General features: G+C 34.1%; 1 protein-coding gene across 2 annotated transcripts in view; it reads left to right on the top strand.

Annotated features, from left to right (window-relative positions):
* LOC118189200 (sal-like protein 1) overlaps positions 1–8,939 on the top strand; it is a 206,556-nt gene extending 197,617 nt beyond the window's left edge. For both annotated transcript variants that reach the window (XM_085815019.1, XM_035359758.2), the window contains 2 exons: positions 435–751; positions 3,094–8,939. In XM_085815019.1, coding sequence (XP_085671145.1) covers positions 435–751; positions 3,094–6,104 — 3,328 coding nt within the window. In that variant the 3' untranslated portion in view covers positions 6,105–8,939. The remainder of the gene's footprint in view (positions 1–434; positions 752–3,093) is intronic.
* Positions 8,940–18,340: the final 9,401 nt, after the last annotated feature.

Genomic DNA, 18,340 nt, shown 5'->3' with positions numbered 1-18,340 from the left:
ACTCAAAAGCTTTTGACCATGTTGAATACATTACTTTATGAAGGTATCGTTTAAGTCAGAATCGACTAAAGTTTACATATAGACTAACGCACGTATGTTAAATATTCACAAGTAGGTAAAGAGCAAACCATATACAGTAATCTGAGTGAACACTTGTAAAAATTAGTGCCGGTTTTTCTCCAAATTAAGAACAAATTCTCTTCATTCCTGCTTATATTGCGAGTGCCTCAGTTACCGATATGAGTAAAAGAAATATTGACTTGTAAGCCAGCTTGGTATATTGTTAATGTTGCGGGGTAAAGTAAAGATAGATTAAGTAGACATAGACAGATAGAGTGTGGTAAAGACAGATTTAATGATACCTTAAAGGTCACAGTGCGATCTTAAATTGTCAGTACTTCAATGTAGATTCATTAAAAAGTTTGTCTTTTCAGGTCCAAGAACAAGAAATTCGAAATGGATCCAGCCATGAGACACAGGTGCAACTTCTGCGGAAAGCTTCTTGGCAGTGACAGCGCTCTCCAAATTCACCTTAGGTCGCACACTGGTGAAAAGCCCTTCAGATGCAACGTATGTGGAAGCGCTTTCTCAACAAGGGGCAACCTCAAGGTGCACTGCCAAAGGCATAAGGAGAGAATGGAACTGGTCGGAAGTGTAGAAGAACCCAAACTGTCCACTGAAAGCAACGCTACTGGGGCAGATGGAAAACAAAGTCCATCAATGCTTTTCGCCCATGATGGTACAAACAGAGGTAAGGCAGTTACCCGTTTCTAACCCAGTTCATAATACCTATTCTTATTATATGGTGGGACTGATTGATGTCTGCTGTTACATAGCAGATAATTATAACAGTCAGCTGTATCTAAATATTTAACAGCAAAAGAAATCGCAATGTTTGTTTGTACTTACTAACCGTATTTTCTTAATTTCGACTTTGTTCTGTTCCTTCTGAAATTGCATAGAACTCACTTTGAGAATTATGAAAAACAGTTGGATTAAAGAAAGAGCTATTAAGGTAACTAGGAAACTAATACCTAAACCAGTGGGAGAAGAGATTCAGAAATAATTGGGTTATTCTAAAGACCATTATATCCTGTCCATATCGAACCTTCTGAGATCTCTGGCCAAGAAAATAATTGAGTAGTAAATACTTGATTATGATTGACCTGTAAATGTATAAACATACAAATTAAAATCAGCTTCCTGGTTGGAATGTTTTCATATAGCTCCTGAAGAAAAAATAGCATGTGTCTAAAATTTTCCAGTGCTGATAACAGTACTAGGAAATGAACACTTTTCTTTAAAATAATAACCTGCAACATCTGTATATTTTATGGGAGCTACTGCACAAGTTTTTCAAATAGATTTCATTATCATTTGAAGGCATTCGTCGAAATTCTGCCTTCACATTTTTTTTTTTTTTCCCAATTTCTTTTACATCAAAAAAATCACCTTTTGTAGTGAACTTTTGTTTCATTAAAAGAAAACAGTCCAATGGGGGGAGGATATCAGACAGGGTGATTTATTTCTGCTTTTCGTCTATTTGATCAAGAACTGCTTCACATTAAGAGCAGCGTTATCATGCGAGGGAAACAAGAAGCCTTTCTTATGAAACAGTTTAATACTATGTAGTCTTTTCACCAGTCTGTCCAAAACTTCTGCAGAGTAATCTGTGTCAGTAGTCTGACCTGGAGAAGTGAACTTAAGGTGCATTAATACCTGTCTATCAAAGAAAGCCATTCACATCACTGACTTTGCGAAGAGGAGTTTGCGCTGTCATGGAGAGCTAGGGTTTGCCCTTCTATACTGATTCTTTACGATTCCGGATCAGATGGCACCAGCTTTCATCACTCATTACAACTTAAGTCAAGGGAAAAGAACGCTATTCGAAAACTCGAGTCGATGAGAAGCTTCCAATCGGCATTGCTTTTACTATACTATAAAATGCGGCACAAATCTTAAGGCTCAGATCAATCGCAAGCATCCTAAATATCGTTTGACCGCTTGCAGCCACTAAATCACAAACGTTTTTAAAATTTTATATGTTTGCATGCAAATATGAAGTGACGACAAGAGCATTATCTTCTGTGCTTTTTGTTCGGTCACGGTCTACTCAAAAGTGCGAGAATGGACATTGCACTATCCCCATATACAATTTTTCATCATTTCATGATTTCTATTAGTGGTTTCCTGAGCTTAAAACGAAATATTATTCCTACTTTCCATTGTTTTGGTAAATAATATATGAGTATAAAATCTGAAGAATTTTTTAAGTCGCTTTAGCCCAATTTTAATATTGTTATTTTCACTGTATATATAAACTTAAAATAGGTTTAAAAAGAACTGTGAGAAACACCGCAGATCACTAAAATCACTCACAGAGAAAGCAATAATCTCTAGGCAGGTCTCAGTACAATCGTAAGACTCTGAATGAGTAACTGAACTGACAGTCTCATGACTCCAGTGTAGCCTTCGTTTAAGTAAATTTCCAAACTGTTATTCATTTGGGGAGTTAATTGATTAAGGTAAAGCAACTTGAGACATATCTGAGAAAAGGATGCCCTCATGGAGAACTTTTTAAGGGAAACTGGCTCTTGTCCACGTTACACATAAGAAAAAACACGAAAACCAATCAGGATTCGATCCCAGTGGAAACTAACATTGTTTAGCAAATTTACCGCCTGGCCACTGGTGGGTCCGTCATAGGAAGGCTTATATCTATATCTTAGATTCAAACGGTATTCGGTTTTAAATTATAATATCTATTACTTCGTTTTTGAAAGAAATATTTACAATGTCATCATAAACAAAATTATACAATAAAACTATTCTATAAAATGAGCTTAATAAAAAAATAATTGAATAGAAATAATACTTAATACTACAAAAAAACCTAAAATCTAATTATAATCAAATAAACACAAATATTTACTAACAAATTACTATATATTTTGTAATGTGTAGGAAATGGGGATTTAAGAGGTTTTATTTAGTTATTTATTTTTGTTATCATATTTTTGTTTCGAATTTTAATTAAAAAATTGCATTATAAATTCATATTTCTTGATATAAGACTATTATTCTTTACTTTAGTTGATACATCAAAAGGAGAACAAGCTTTGGATTTTTCAACTTCTATCAATGGCCGAAGATCTCCTCAAGGCGATGCTAATAGTAGGAGCATCTCGCCAAATGATATGTCCAACTTCAGTGACAATTCAGCGGATAATTCATCTGACGAGAACACAGCCAATGATAACTATGGAGATTTAAAAATCGATGTAGAACGATTTGATGATGATGATAGAGATAATTCTAATGGTTTAGACGATGAAGGTTCAGAAGCTGCATCAACACGACCTTCGTTTGGTCCTTCTCCCACCTTTTCTACTTATTTCCTTCCTTCCTCTTATGATAACTTTACAGCATCTGCATCGCAAACAACAGGAAATAATAATAATAATCCTTCGAATACTGATGGCTCAGATACTATACTTCAAGATCCTACATATTACCAAGACCTATTGCCAAGGATTGGGTCCAATGACAATTCATGGGAAAGTCTGATAGAAGTGACGAAGACTTCTGAGACATCTAAACTTCAGCAACTCGTAGACAATATTGAACATAAACTTATAGAACCTAACCAGTGCATTATTTGCCATCGTGTATTGAGTTGTAAAAGCGCTCTACAAATGCATTATAGGACTCACACTGGTGAAAGACCATTTAAATGCAAGCTCTGTAGTAGAGCGTTCACTACAAAAGGTAATCTAAAAACGCACATGGGAGTTCATCGCACAAAACCAGCAGCAAGGCTCATGCACCAATGTCCAGTTTGTCACAAACAGTTTCCTAATTCTGTAATACTTCAGCAACACATTCGAATTCATACAGGCGATCCATCAGTGCAAATGCCACCGTTATATCATTCATGTGAAGACAGACCTCCTACATTGTTGCCTCCGTCATATCCGAGACAATACCTCATGCCTCCCCAGCTGATGAATAATGAACCTTTAGCATTGACCAGTTCTAAAACGCAAGAACAACAGCGAACTTTGCCAACTAGCGAATCGGTCATCAAGACAACAGGAATGGACACTAATCTTCCGCAAACGTCATGTGCATCTCCTGAACTCAGTGCAACGAGTAGTTGTTCTCCATCATCAAATGTAGATGACAATTCTACACTTAAAGAACCAAAGCCTCCTGTTTTAGATTTAGTGCAACCACATCATGATATGTCTCCAAAAGAAAAAATTCTCCAATCACCTATGGATAATTCCAAAGCCAATGAGATGAATATCACTCAGGGTAAGGAGACTATCTCTGGCAACAGTACACCAGCAGATATGCAGCCCGACTTTGAGGCTAATTTACAGCAAGAATCGTGTACTCCAAATCATAATCAGTCACCTGTTAGTGCCGTTGCAAACCAAGAAGTGGAAGACAAAAGTCCGACGAACATGTCCAATAAGTCTTCACCAAAGTTTTCTAGTCCTCCGGAGAATACACTAATAGTCAGTTTGGCTAGTGATAGACCTTTACCTATGACCTTACCGAGTGACTGCCCTATACCTTTTACAGTTCACGGAAGCGATCGCCCATACCCACCTATGAGTATATCCGGCTGTGCTCCTGAATATACCGCATCCCTGGCTGCTTTAGAGAATCACGTCAAAGGTATAAATAGCAATGTTACTCATCCCTTGCCATTCCCTCCACATTTTGGATTGGGTTTGAATATGGCTAATTATTTCCGCGACTACAATTATCCGCAAAAATCAACAGCTTCTTCTCCACCAGCAAGCAAGAATGGATCTGATATATCAACTGATGACAGGTCGACTCCTGGAGGTGCAACAAGTGGTAACAAAAGTGATTCACCTAGATCGAATGCAAACAATAGTCAGTCTACTCCGAAATCTGAAAGCTCTAATGGAGGAGGAGCTCTGGACCTTACACCCAGAAGTTCTCCTGCATTTCAACGACCAGGAGCAACAGACGTAAAAATTTTCGCCCCTTTAGTAGGCCTTCCTTTCGGTGCACCTCACCACCGTATGAGTACTACTTGTCGTGTGTGTTACAAGACGTTTGCGTGTAATAGTGCTCTTGAGATTCACTACCGCAGCCACACCAAGGAGCGTCCATTTAGGTGCGAAGTATGTGACAGGGGTTTTTCTACAAAGGGTAATATGAGGCAACACATGTTGACTCACAAAATCCGCGATCTCCCCGCACAAGTATTTTCCGCCAACACCAACAACAACAGCTCGTCATCAAATACGAGCACGACTCTTAAGTTGGAATCTAGCGGGGAGAAGTCTCCTAAGAAACCACCAGAAGAAGCAGCAAAACGTCCACCTACTGAAAACAGCTTACCCCTTCCTCAACCTAAGAGATCTCCTGGGCAACCAAAGCATCTCTGTCAAGTGTGCAATAAACCGTTTTCTAGTGGAAGTGCGCTTCAAATACATATGCGCACGCACACAGGTGATAAACCGTTCCAGTGTCATATTTGCCATAGGGCCTTTACTACAAAAGGTAATTTGAAGGTCCATATGGGAACTCACATGTGGAACAACAGTACTTCCCGTCGAGGCCGACGCATGTCTTTGGACCTTGGACCTCTCCAGCTTCCTCCTAGTGGTAAGCCAGGAGATTTTCCACAAACTTCGTATTTTCCCTACCTCCCACCATTCATGAATGGACTTCCTCCACCTCAACCACCCCCACCGCCACCACCGCCAAAAATGAATGAAATTTCAGTCATTCAGACAGCAGGCATGACCAACGGAGGAGCACCTCCTGTCACTACCAGCTCTGCTGGAAATTCTCAACAACCTCTGGCCCTGCTTTCCTCAGCAAGTAAGCAGCGAGACAGAGAGGAGTCAAATATTCATCAGAATCAAAATCAGCATTCTCAGGGAAAAGACTCTCACCCACTTTTACAACCAACTCCCGAGATGGCAGTCTCGTGGCCTTGGAAGATCTCGTGCAATATATGTAACAAGATCTGTTCCTCATCCACGGAACTTGAGATACACATAAGAAACAATCATTGCAAAAAAGAATCATCCGATTCAGATAGAACGGATTAAATATGAAAACCTTTTACAGGCTTTTCTTTTTGTAGCAGTCATCTGTGTATTAAGTTCCTAAATACGCTAGTCGTTGTCAACTCAAACTCGTTGCTCATTTTCTATTTAAAGACGAGTCATAGAGAATCTTTTAACTGTGATCCATCAGTACTGTTTCTTTGTGCTTTGAAGGGAGCATTGGGTCCTCGTACAATATTTATACATCTCATGTCTTATGTATTATACTATGGAGGGTAATGTGTTGTCCTCGTTGTACAAATATATCTGTTTATCAGCACAAAAGGACATGTGTGCTTTTACTTTGAACTAAGAATTTCGATATTCTGAACTATTTTCCTTATTTACGCAAGACGTTCCAAAGTGAGAAATATTAGAAAAAGAGAATGGGCATGTTCAATCAGTCTGCTTTCTATTAAAATCAAATAACTAAATATGCGTTTTAAATGTACATTATTAGTGATAAACAGATTTGGTAACTAGGTGATTTCCATCGTTACCTGTAGTTTGAATAATCTCGAAGACGAGAACAACATCGTGTTTCAGTATTCAGAATAGAAATATAATTGTGACAAACTGTTTCTGTGTTAGGAGGAATTTGTTTCCTGTTTTCCCTTCACTTTCAGTTATTCTGTGATAATCGCGTCATGCCATTTGATGTAAGCATTATATAACTTAATATGTGTAGTTTTCATTTGTGTGTAAATTGAGTGTTTGGATATATTGCTTGGAAATACAAGCTGGCAACTTGTTAATGTTTAACTTATGTTTCCTCACCATATGAGTTCAAATTTTTTTAAATTTCATTTATAGAACTCAAATTATCTGAGTTGTATATATGCATGATTAATATTGTGTGTTATGAAGGAAATTACGATTATTATTTTCAAATATAAAAAAAGAAGAAAATTGCTTAAATATAAGCTTCCGCTGCCAGCTTTGATACTGCAATACCGGCATTACTCACTAAAAATTTTATAAAGTTATAGAATGGTTCTGTTTTAGTGCAATCTATCTACAGTATGGTAAAAAAGTTTTAAGTGTAATTTATGGAACCAGAACTTACATTTTGTAATATGGAAAGGTGCCAAATATATTTCAGTTTAGCAAAGCAATTAATAATTTTGATTTTTTTAATTTTCCTGTTTTTATTGTAGTAGTTTTCGAATTTGTAGTATTTATTTAAAAAGTGATTAATATTTTTTACAAATTAGTGAGTATGTTTGTCCAAAAATCAAATTTGAATTATAATAATGCACGCAAATTTTTAACTTAAATCTGACCTTGCGTCAGGCCATTTTTGCCCCCAATATATTTTATTTTTCAACTGAATATAATTTCAGATTATAATTTTTGAAGTCTATAAATGAAATAAGTATCTCTTTTTTTTTTTTTAATTTTCAATTTGAAAATCATTTTAGATAAAATTTATTTTTCAATTAATATTAAAATCACCTGAATTGCAAGTGCAGAATTCACAACTATTGCATTTAGGTACAGGCAAAATGTTCTAATTCTTCTTTATTTTGTTGTTTACCAATTGATTCAGTGGATATAACAACTGATTTTAATTATTGTTTTTGTGTAATTTTTTTGAGGCTATTTTATTTCAAACATTTTATAGCATCATCAAAGTTTCAATCATGTCAAAAATTTTAGCTCCATTCCTTTGCTATTCAGTTAAGAAATGTGATTACTATAATAAATAGTTGAAATAAATTAATGATTATTTTTCACTTATAATTAAAAGTGAAACTTTTATTAAGATAATTTTTTTAAACAATTACTGTGTAAATAAAGAATTTTTCTTTTATTTTTTAAATATTTTACTTTATAAGAGAATTATTAAAACAGGAAATATGTTTTTATAAATTTGTTTTACTTTGTGTTAAAATGTTGACTATGTTCTTGATGGAGTCAAAAACGACTTGATACTAAAAATTTTGTGTATAAAGTGAATAGTTTTTATAATTTTTTCTTGTATATAAACATTATTTATGAATAAGTAAGATTAAAATTGAATTGAATGTTATACTAATTTTTGTATACAAATGGAAATTTTCTTTTAAACATTCTTCAAATCAGAAATGGAATGATGTTTATTTCATAAATTCTAATACATGAAATTTGCAACCTTTTTCCTTGTTTGAATTGTTTTATTTCTTTTCTTATATGAGTGCAAATCTTGTATCACATGAATTTTGATTAAATTTTTACTAATGAAGCTCATTAACATTCACATATTTTCTAATCAGTAAAATTTATTCAAATGTGTATATATATATAAAAATATTATGCTAATGAAGAAATCAACTTAATGTTAAGTATTTATATTAACAGCAATTGAAATACCAAATTCCTCAGATATGTATATATTTATTGAATATAGCTTTATTCTTTATATTTGGAAGGCAGTTACCAAAAAAAATATGATTAACAAACATCTGATTCATTCATAATTTATTCCTTTTTATATTATGTGTCATATTTTGGGGAATAGTAAAAAAAAAATTTCCTTGGAAAACAAAGCATGCATTTCTGAATGATTTCCTTGTTTAAAAAATAAATAAATATGAAGGAAGTTGATTCAGTAATTTGTGATGTTACATTTAAATCTTCTTCCTGCTCTCTGTTTGTGTAGATTTTATGTATTGCAGTAGCTGTGGCACGGAGGCTAATTGCAGTGTTGTTAAGAAGCTGCTGTTCATGACTGTTGTTGGTATTTCTGGCTACCTCCATGGGTTGGAGTCATATCACAAGCTGTACAGAGCACCCTTAAGGAGAAGCCAGATTATATATCTTGAAACTACAATTTAATAAAATTCTTTTGTCAGTTGATAGTTGCATTGTCTTTGTGTTGCATATCATTTGTTTCTGTAAATAAGAAATTTAAAACTCACAATCCATAAGACATTTTGTGTTATTTCAAAATTATTCTCGACTAAATATCACTTAGAGTATTCTTAATCCATTCTTCAACAGATACAATATCTTGACTAATCGTTTGTCTTATCCGTTAACTTAAAAGAATTCGCCTATTACTTGTTCCAATAGATTTCAGCCTATATGAAGTCACTGATTACTAATACAAGCATTATAAATCAAGATTAACGGCTATTTTCTCGAAAGCATTTTATAAGGGGGCCGCACTTTTATACAGATTTTCCCAATAGAACAAATTTTCACAAAGTTTATTATTCAAAGAAGCTAATTGAAACCATATTTGTATAACAGTACTCTCATTTTTATGAAAGCTGTTTTTTTCGCATTAAAAGCTGATCTTCGTTAACGTGCCCTTATGTTGAGATGACTTTATGAACTTCTAATGACCTGGTGAACACTGACCAGTCTTCATTAGAGTGACGGTACCCCTTATGAAGATTTTTCGTTTCCAGAGCAATGGATAGGTAGCTGAAGGATAGTTGCATGGTTTTCAGGTAGCTGAAGCCTAACGCCAGTTAATTAACAAGATTTCTTCTTTGTTAACGAAGTCTGTCAAGGTTGCTATCGCTTTGCTCTTGCATGATGTCACTGCCTCGGTCTGCTCGGAAGCAACTTCTTCCCTGTTCGCTTTCTGTCTTCTTTTGTCCTATTCTTGTAAGTGACGTTAACGTTTGGGAAAAGCCTTACCTTTTTTGTCTATTAATCTTAGAAATCTGTTACATGATATATGGACACTATATAGAGGCTAGATGAAAAAAAAAAAAGTTTTCTTATTATGAACTTTAAATAACACCCAGATTTCCTTAGTACAACTTTCTAAGCGAATCTGCTTTGAATTTTATTCTTAAGACAAATGTATTCACGAGCTCTCTGCCATGTATGTCCACCAGCATATACGATTATCTGTTTTAATTTTTATAAATGAAATGAACTTACCCCTGAATGCTCTTAAAAGAAACCTTTCTGGCCAGTGTGAGAGATCTCTTAATATATAATTGGAGTTACATTTTGAAGACTGCAATATACTAGTTCCGTAAGCAATATTTCTGAAAATCGTGCCAAATCCTGTTGCCAGTATGTTTCATTCAGTCTGGTAAAAGCTTAAGAAAAATCTCATATAACCAGTCTGTAACCGCCAGGAACAGAATTCAGTTTGAAAAACGAGTATTTTGCAACTTCAATCATTTGGCAATTTGCTTTTACCATTTGTCAATTCAGTTAGCGTTCGATGCTTTGCATGCAAATTTTGGTATTAATAATGAATTGAACAAAGGCTCAGTTTTGTTTTCTTTTGTCTTATCAGAGGTGAAAATTTAAAGACAAATTCTGTAGTAGTTTCACAATATGATGTTAGACTATAGAAATTAATGGTAATCATCCAGAATTTCAAAATCCATGGTAGGGGAGTAAGTAATATAGCTGAGAATTGAATATTGCATCAAGTCGTTGTCTATATTTAGTACGTTATAATTGAATCAACAGTAGAAATCGAAAATTTTTGCTTGAATTACTAAATTAAAAAAGATACCAGCCGTTGTTATTATTATTCGATTCCATGGAAAAGATTAGTACCACCGATAATTCTTTGATATTTCATTCCTTAAGGTCCCTCCGTAATCTTGATCTTGGATACAAAGGCTAAGCGCAAATGTAACGAAATTTTATTCTGTATTTTTTAAATGATTTTTTCGGCTTATTATATTTTTCCGTACTTTTTTAGTCCAAAGGGACAATTTGCACTGAAGGACTATTAATTTCGTTTTCGCATTTTGCGTCGAAAACTTTAAAAGGCTGCACCACTTTTCAAATCGTTGCCACCATATATTATCGCTCTGTCTTATATTTAAAAAAATTAAATAATGAAGAATCTTCATAAATTTATGTATGTGTCTCGCACTGTGACAAAACAACGGTACTTAAAGCCATCAAAATTTGAATAACGTAATCTTCCATAGAATATGGCAATGCGGAAGCCCTAATTGGAATTTGAAATTTGTTTTATTATCGATTTCAGATTTTTATAACACTTCAACGGATTTTTGATTAAAAAAACTAAACGATTTCAAAGCGAGCGATGGCAATACTGTACGGAAAGAAAAACATTTTTATCTCCAGTGCGCGAGACTCTATATCGGAAATTCTAAAGATATGCTCATTTTAAAATTAATTTCCGATATTGCTGTTGAACTGAATTTTATAGTGTGGGTACGTAGAACATGATATTTAATAAATAAAGGTAACACACAAAACGTTAAAAAAACGCCCCTTTAGACGTAATTTAAAATCTAAAACTTTTCAGTTTTTTTTTTTTTTTTTTTTTTTTTTTTTAATTTTATTTTATATACTGTATTTGAAAAATGTGGCACAACTTTATTCTAATTCTGCTTTTACACGACCAGCCTCGAGTAACAAGCATAGCCTGTTCCACTATGGCGTTCATTATCCAAAACACTGTTTACGATAAATTATCATGGGAATAATTTTGATACAGCTTTATTCAAAATCGCGAAACGTAAAAATTTCAGAACATACGTATTATATCCTTACTAGCTGTTTTCAGTTTATCTGAACCTTCACTGTCTGGTGAAAGACTGCTGTTTTTGAAATGCACATCTGCCATTGGTTTCTTAGAAAAACCTAGGTTTCAAAAAGTTGACGAGTACTTGTCTCAAAGAAGAGATAAATTCGTGGAGGATATTTTATGGGAAACTAACTCGTATTCATGTTAACATGGAGGAAACCGCTAAGATTATCCTTAAGTAGGGCATGGCATTAAATGAATATATCAGCCACTGAGATTGACGAGGTCCTAAACCTCATTCCAATTGGCACCTATGGAGTGGTGCTGTGTGTGCAGCAGTGGTGCTTCAGCTATTGTGAAAGTAGAGTTTATAAGGTCGGCTCTCGAGTATAAGTTAGGGAAAAAAGAACGCCATTCGAAGAAACCCTTTGGACCTTATTTCACGTCTTCGGGAGAATATTTTGATGGTTGCAGTAGGGTATGGATATTTGGTATTTTCTTTTATTTAGCAATACGAAAGTTTCCTCAGCTTCTATGAATTCCTGTTAAATGTTCTTCAGTAACAGTATAAATTTAAAAAATATATACTCTATTCGTTGTTACCATTTATGCCTAGATGCATTTTTTGCTTTTACATATCGCCAAAACAAAAAAGAGGGGGGGGAACTAATTTTCCTGTTTGAAGTGTAATGAAATTCAAATCCAGTTCGTAATACAGGACAGAGTTCATTACGTGGGACATTTTTCGGTATATGAGAAACTACCATATTAAAATTTCTCAAAGTAAGCTGATTATAAATATATATATATTGAATACTATAAACAAATAACTACAAAATGTATGCAAAAAAAATAAATAAATAAATAAATAAAATCTGAAATGTTTCAGATTTTAAATTACGTCCAAAGGGGCGTTTTTTAACGTTTTGAGTGTTACCTTTATTTATTAAATATCATGTTCTTTGCACTTAAACCATAAAATTCAGTTCGAGAGCAATATCGCAAAATAATGTTAAATTAAGCATATCTTTAGAATTTCCGATATACACAGTCTCGCGAGCTGGAGATAAAAGTATTTTTTTTTTATATATAACGTTGCCATTTCTCGCTTTTAAAGCATTGAGTTTGTAAATCAAAAATTCGTTAAAGTTTTACAAAATATAAAATCTATAATAAAACAAATTCCAAATTTGGGATTTCAGATGCCCATATTCGCAGTAGGATTTCGTCATTCAAAATTCGATGGCTCTATGTACCATTGTTTTATCACAATGCGAGAAATAGACAATCATTTATGCAGATTTTTCATTATTTAATTTCTTCAAATATAATGCAGGACTCTAACATTTTGTGGCAACAGTTTGAAAAGTGAACCGACGTTTATGAGTCCGACGCAAAATCGCAAAACGAAAACAATAGTCCTTCAGGGACAAAGCCCCTTTGGACTAAAAAAAAAAGAACAACAGAACTGATCTTGGTCTTTCGTTCTACTAGGATGATTGGCGAAATTCAAGTTGCGTTTTCCATGTCTCAAAAGCGTGACTTAGAATATATATCAGATTTATATGTAGCGGTGTTCTAACATATACATTTTGATACAAAATCGGACTTTTTCTGAAAGGAAATGCCAGGGGTCCCCCCCCCTCATATTTGGATTCTGCGTCTCAAAATATGACAAACCTCTCGAAGTTTTGTAAAAATCGCAGTTGCAGTTTTTTTTTTTTTTTTTTTTTTTTTTTTTTTAAATCAGCAGTCAAATTCTTTTAAATAAGTTCGCATATATTTAATAATATCGACTATTTCATAACTTAAAACTGAACTAACTTACGAATTTTGCATACAAATAATGCTATCGACTTCTTTCTTAATTCGAGATTTTAGTTTGATCCAAATAAAATCCTTGCATTTTTTTTTTTCGGGTTTATTTTTAAAATTTGTATTTTTAAATTGTTTATATAAATTTTTCGAAAGTTAATTGGAATTATAACAAATAAAATTTTTGCCATTTTCTTAAAGTAGATGCATATCTAGGCAACCCTGAAAAAAATTAAGAGTATTTTATTCAAAATTTCTGAAGATACACGAGAATTTATGCATTGGCGCGTTTTGAAATTTGGCATATTTGTTACGAGCGATAAGAATGCCAAATGTGGTTTGCTTTCTTTGTTTCAATATTAAATGAATTGAAACAGTTTTTTACTTCCTTGCACAAAGTAAAAAGGAAGTTTAGTAATCGCGAAAAGTTTCAGGCATATTTCAACGAAAATATCCATTTTGACCGCTATCGAATGCAATTTAATGATGTTTTTGCATAACATCAAAGGACAGAATAAAAGACTCTTTCCCTCCCTCCCCCCCAAAAAAATATAAAACTGATTTAAAATTAATTCTGAAGATAATTTTTCGTGACGTCTATACGTATGTATATCGCATAACTCAAAAACGAGTAGCTTCAGACGTTGAAATTTTGTATATAGGGGATTGGGATTATTCAGTTATGGTAAAGCACATCAGGGCTATCTGCCTAAAAGGAGGGATGCCTTCGTAGGACTTTCTAAAGGAAACTGGCTCGTATACACGTTACACATGGGGGAAAACCACGAAAACGCCCATGCAGCTGGCCCGTTCTGTTACCCGGCTCAGTAATTTCAGTTTCTTTACTCTTATATGTTTGTAAGTTGTGCATTTTTTACTTTAAAAATGATTGAATTATGTTGTTCTTTTTTATGTTGTTTCAGTTTGTTTCTTTTTTGTTTTGTTTGCTTAATTTCTTTTATACATCGTTTTAGATTTATTATAGTATTTGAATAGAACATGTGGCAACGTTTAGATAAATCTTCAACTGATACAAATTTATATGCATTCTATATATTATAATATGAACGAAATAGAACTAATGAACGAACTGTTAAATGAGCCTAGCGCCAGAGTGTCGCTATGGTAAACAAATATAGTGCATTTTAAAGAGTGTATTTAGTCTATTGTGGTTTATGCGCTATCGACGAAGTAGACTTAATTCAATCCAATAAGTTTAAATGAAATGCAAGAAAAAATGGGTATTATTTAATATTCCGTACAAGGAAGTCATGTGGTGTACACATCAGATTTTTTTAATCTTAAATTTTAAAATACATTTTTATTGAGGATTACTCACACGGAATTTCTTTATTCTCATTTTTATTAATAATGCTTAATAAATATTTATTAATAAAGTAATAATATATAAAAAACTGTTTTTTTTAATTTATAAAGAATATTAATGTAAAGTTTAAAAATGGTTCTTTCCTTTAATAGAAATATTTACATTCGTTATTTTATCGTCTGCTATTTTGTTAATTTCATTTACATGCAATGAAATTTATTTATTCATTTCAAAATTGTGCATCATATATATATATTCAATAATTCTCAGTACGTCAAATAATGTGGCGCAATATTATGAATAAAAAATCAAATTTTATTTTAAGCCCAAAGAGCCGGTTTTTTTTTTTTTTTTTTTTTTTTTTTTTTTTTTTTTTTCATTTACAAATACATGTGCGTTTCGAGAGCACTTGGGCGAAGAATATTTTAAAACGGCATATCTTTAGAACTTCTGATAGTCAGCGCTTCGGGCGCTGGCCATAGAAATAATTTATTCCGTACAGTGTATTGACCCTGCTCGCTTTGATATCGTTGAGCTTCTTAATCAAAATTTCTGTGAAGTTTAAAAAATCTGAACTAAGTACAGTATAAGCAGTAATATACAGTACTAAAATGAAAATATGAACAAAATTACATTATTGTTATCTGTGAGTTTATTTTCCCTGACAGAAATTAATATTACACACTACATACATACATACACCATTAACGTGATGATTTACCACGGTATGTGTAATGTAAGTATTCAAAGTGTGCACCCCCTCTCTGTAGACAGTGTTCATATCTTTCACGCGCCCACCAGCGGCCGAGCGGTAAAGTCGCTGAACACTGGTAGTTCGGTCCGAGGTTCGAATCCCGCGAACGGGCTGGCTGCATGGGCGTTTTCGTGGTTTTCCCCATGTGTAACGTGTATACGAGCCAGTTTCCCTTAGAAAGTCCTCCACGAAGGCATCCCTCCCCTTAGGCAGATAGCCCTTGAGGCTTTGCCATAATCACACACACACACACACACACACATATCTTTCACGCAGATTCTAAAATATATTCTGGAACAAAGGTTGCTGTAGACTCCTGAAAACGTAATGGCATCGGTTGGTATAAGATCGGAGGAATGGGAAGTATGTGAGATGATTCGTCTTGGAAAGTTTTTCTGCAGCATGGCTAGAGATTCTCGAGCGGTATGGCTGTTCGCCCAGTCCTGTTGTTACCACTGTCTATTTATCTGAATGTTCCTTGCGTGATAGAACCTTCTCAAATCCTGGAGAAATGGCTCGATTACTAAGACCCTGTAGCGTTCTTGGGAGACGGTAAGAGCATTGCTTTCCTCATCTTCAACAAAACTCGGTTTGCCTTCACGACTGCTTCCGTATGAGCGGAAATAATGCTCAACTCTGAATATTTTTTCCTCCGTCGAAAGACCCATTTCCAACAACTGCACAATGCCTTTTCACAATTGCGGAACACGTGCAGCTGGAGCTATGCCCCGTCAACAAGCGCACACACGTGTTCCAGATGCGCGAGTTTCAGTACTGTATATTTTGCCGCATACTGCAATAATAATAATAAAAAAAAAATCTGAAAGTTTTTTTTAACCTTTATTTTTTAAATATCATGTTTTTCGCACTTAAACTACATAAAATTCAATTCAGCAGCAATATCATAAAATATTTAAAAACAGCATAATCTTTAGAATTTCAGATCGACAGTCTCGCGCGCTGAGAATAATTTTTCTTTCTCTGTATCATGTTGCCATTGCTCGCTCTGAAATCGTTGAGTTTGTTAATCAAAAATTCATTACAATTTTAGAAAATGGGAAGTAGATAATAAAACAAATTCAAAATGCACGCTTCCTTGTGCTCATTTTCGGGTGGAGGATTAAGTTATTCAAAATTTGCTGGCTCTAGGTACTGTCGTTTCTTACAATGCGAGAAACATGCCTACATTCATCTTTATTTAATTTCTTTTAAAATAATATAAGGTGATAATATTTGGTGGCGGCAATTTGAAAAGTGATTCAGCCTTTTACTGTAATTCAACGCAAAATTCCGTTTCGAGAGCCTTTCTCAGCTAACGTTCCTTTGCTCTAACAAATTCAAGATTCGGGCTTCTGGATACTCGGATTTGAGGAAAGACTACGCTATTCAAAATTTGATGGCTCTAGTTATTGTTGCAGTTCTACGCTTTTCATCAGATTTGCCAAAAAGGACAAATTAAGTGAGTTTAACCAACGAAATCTAAGTCCCGAATGACGCAGTATCTATGATAGTCCTCTCGACTGGATAACTACACTGGTTTTCGATGAGTTTCCGAAAGTTAGAAATCTCGCATATATATATATATCTATTTTTTTTTTTTTTTTTTTAAGGGGGGAAGAATTCCTTAGTGGTGGATTTTTCTACATAAAAGTGGCTTAATTCATGTTACAGATAGTGAAATCCATGTACGCAGACAGTTTGCATCGGTTGGACTCCAAGACAAGTTATTCGCATTATCAGCATTGTGCGGCCACTGGTAGGATCGCTTAAATTAGAAGCCAGGCTATTAGATTCTAACTTACTAATTTATTTTCAAAGATTTAAATTAATATTACGTTCTCCGCACTAACAGCATAGTCTTGTTAACGCCTTAGTATTTAAACTATTAAGTCGTAGTGCAACATTCAGTTATATTTGCTATTATTATATTCACTTAATTTTCTTGAAATTTAACTAAAAAGGGGACGATTACCTACATGCGTCATTCACCTTGTGAAGCTTAAACAGCTGGTTACACTAAATGACTTTAGGCTTTTCTTAGAAGTAGTGGTGTCAAAACAGTACTGCAGTTTTTAATATTTGGCTGAGTAGCGGACTTAAATAGCTCAGAATTAAGCAATTTTTAATCTTAATGTTATTAGTCGGACACTGTTCTATTGCATGATAAAGTATATTTCCACCAGTCAATAACTACTTCGCAGAGCCGCTCTGTCATGAAAATAAGTTATATGTACTCAGTCACCCCGCGTGAAATTTGCAGATTTGTCTATATGCGATTATTTTCTCTTCCCCCATACTAAAGTGTCCTTCCAAGTGAAAGTTATGTTTTACACGGAAGAATTACAAAAAACGTGACGTTCTGCTCCTACGGCCGTGCTGAAAACGAACCTCTACAGTCCTTTTCTTTAATTACCTGTCGTTCTCTATTCAGATAAGATTTGCATCTATGTAAACTCTGCGATGACTCGGGTTTATTTTAACACACTCTGATTACTTAATTGCCGTATTGGGAATATACAACAAAACTTCGATTACTTGAACTTCAGCTCTCGAAATTTTTGACAAATGGTTGCTGGAACTAGAAATTCGAAATTAAATTAAAGAGAATATTAAAACATACTAGTAGAAATTGATACTGGTTCAAAGTCAAATTTTTAATGCACTCTGTCGTAAAAAAATATATGCACCCAGAAAAATCGAGTTACGACTATGGAACTCGGTAGTAATATAGTGTTCGAGGAGATAAGCGAATAATCAAAACTTGAGAGAAAATTTTTTTTATTTACGAGTAGCAATACAAAGAATGCAAAAAACAGTAGGTGGTAAAGCTATAGCAGTTATGCAAGCCGATGTTCGATTGGGCATGGAGTTCATTACGT

Source organism: Stegodyphus dumicola, chromosome 4 (assembly GCF_044657685.1).
Source record: "Stegodyphus dumicola isolate Sdum_Otavi_A_Nest chromosome 4, ASM4465768v1".
Classification (NCBI taxonomy): domain Eukaryota; kingdom Metazoa; phylum Arthropoda; class Arachnida; order Araneae; family Eresidae; genus Stegodyphus; species Stegodyphus dumicola.
The sequence above is the reverse complement of the archived record's forward strand: the minus strand, read 5'-3'. Positions and strand labels throughout refer to the sequence as shown.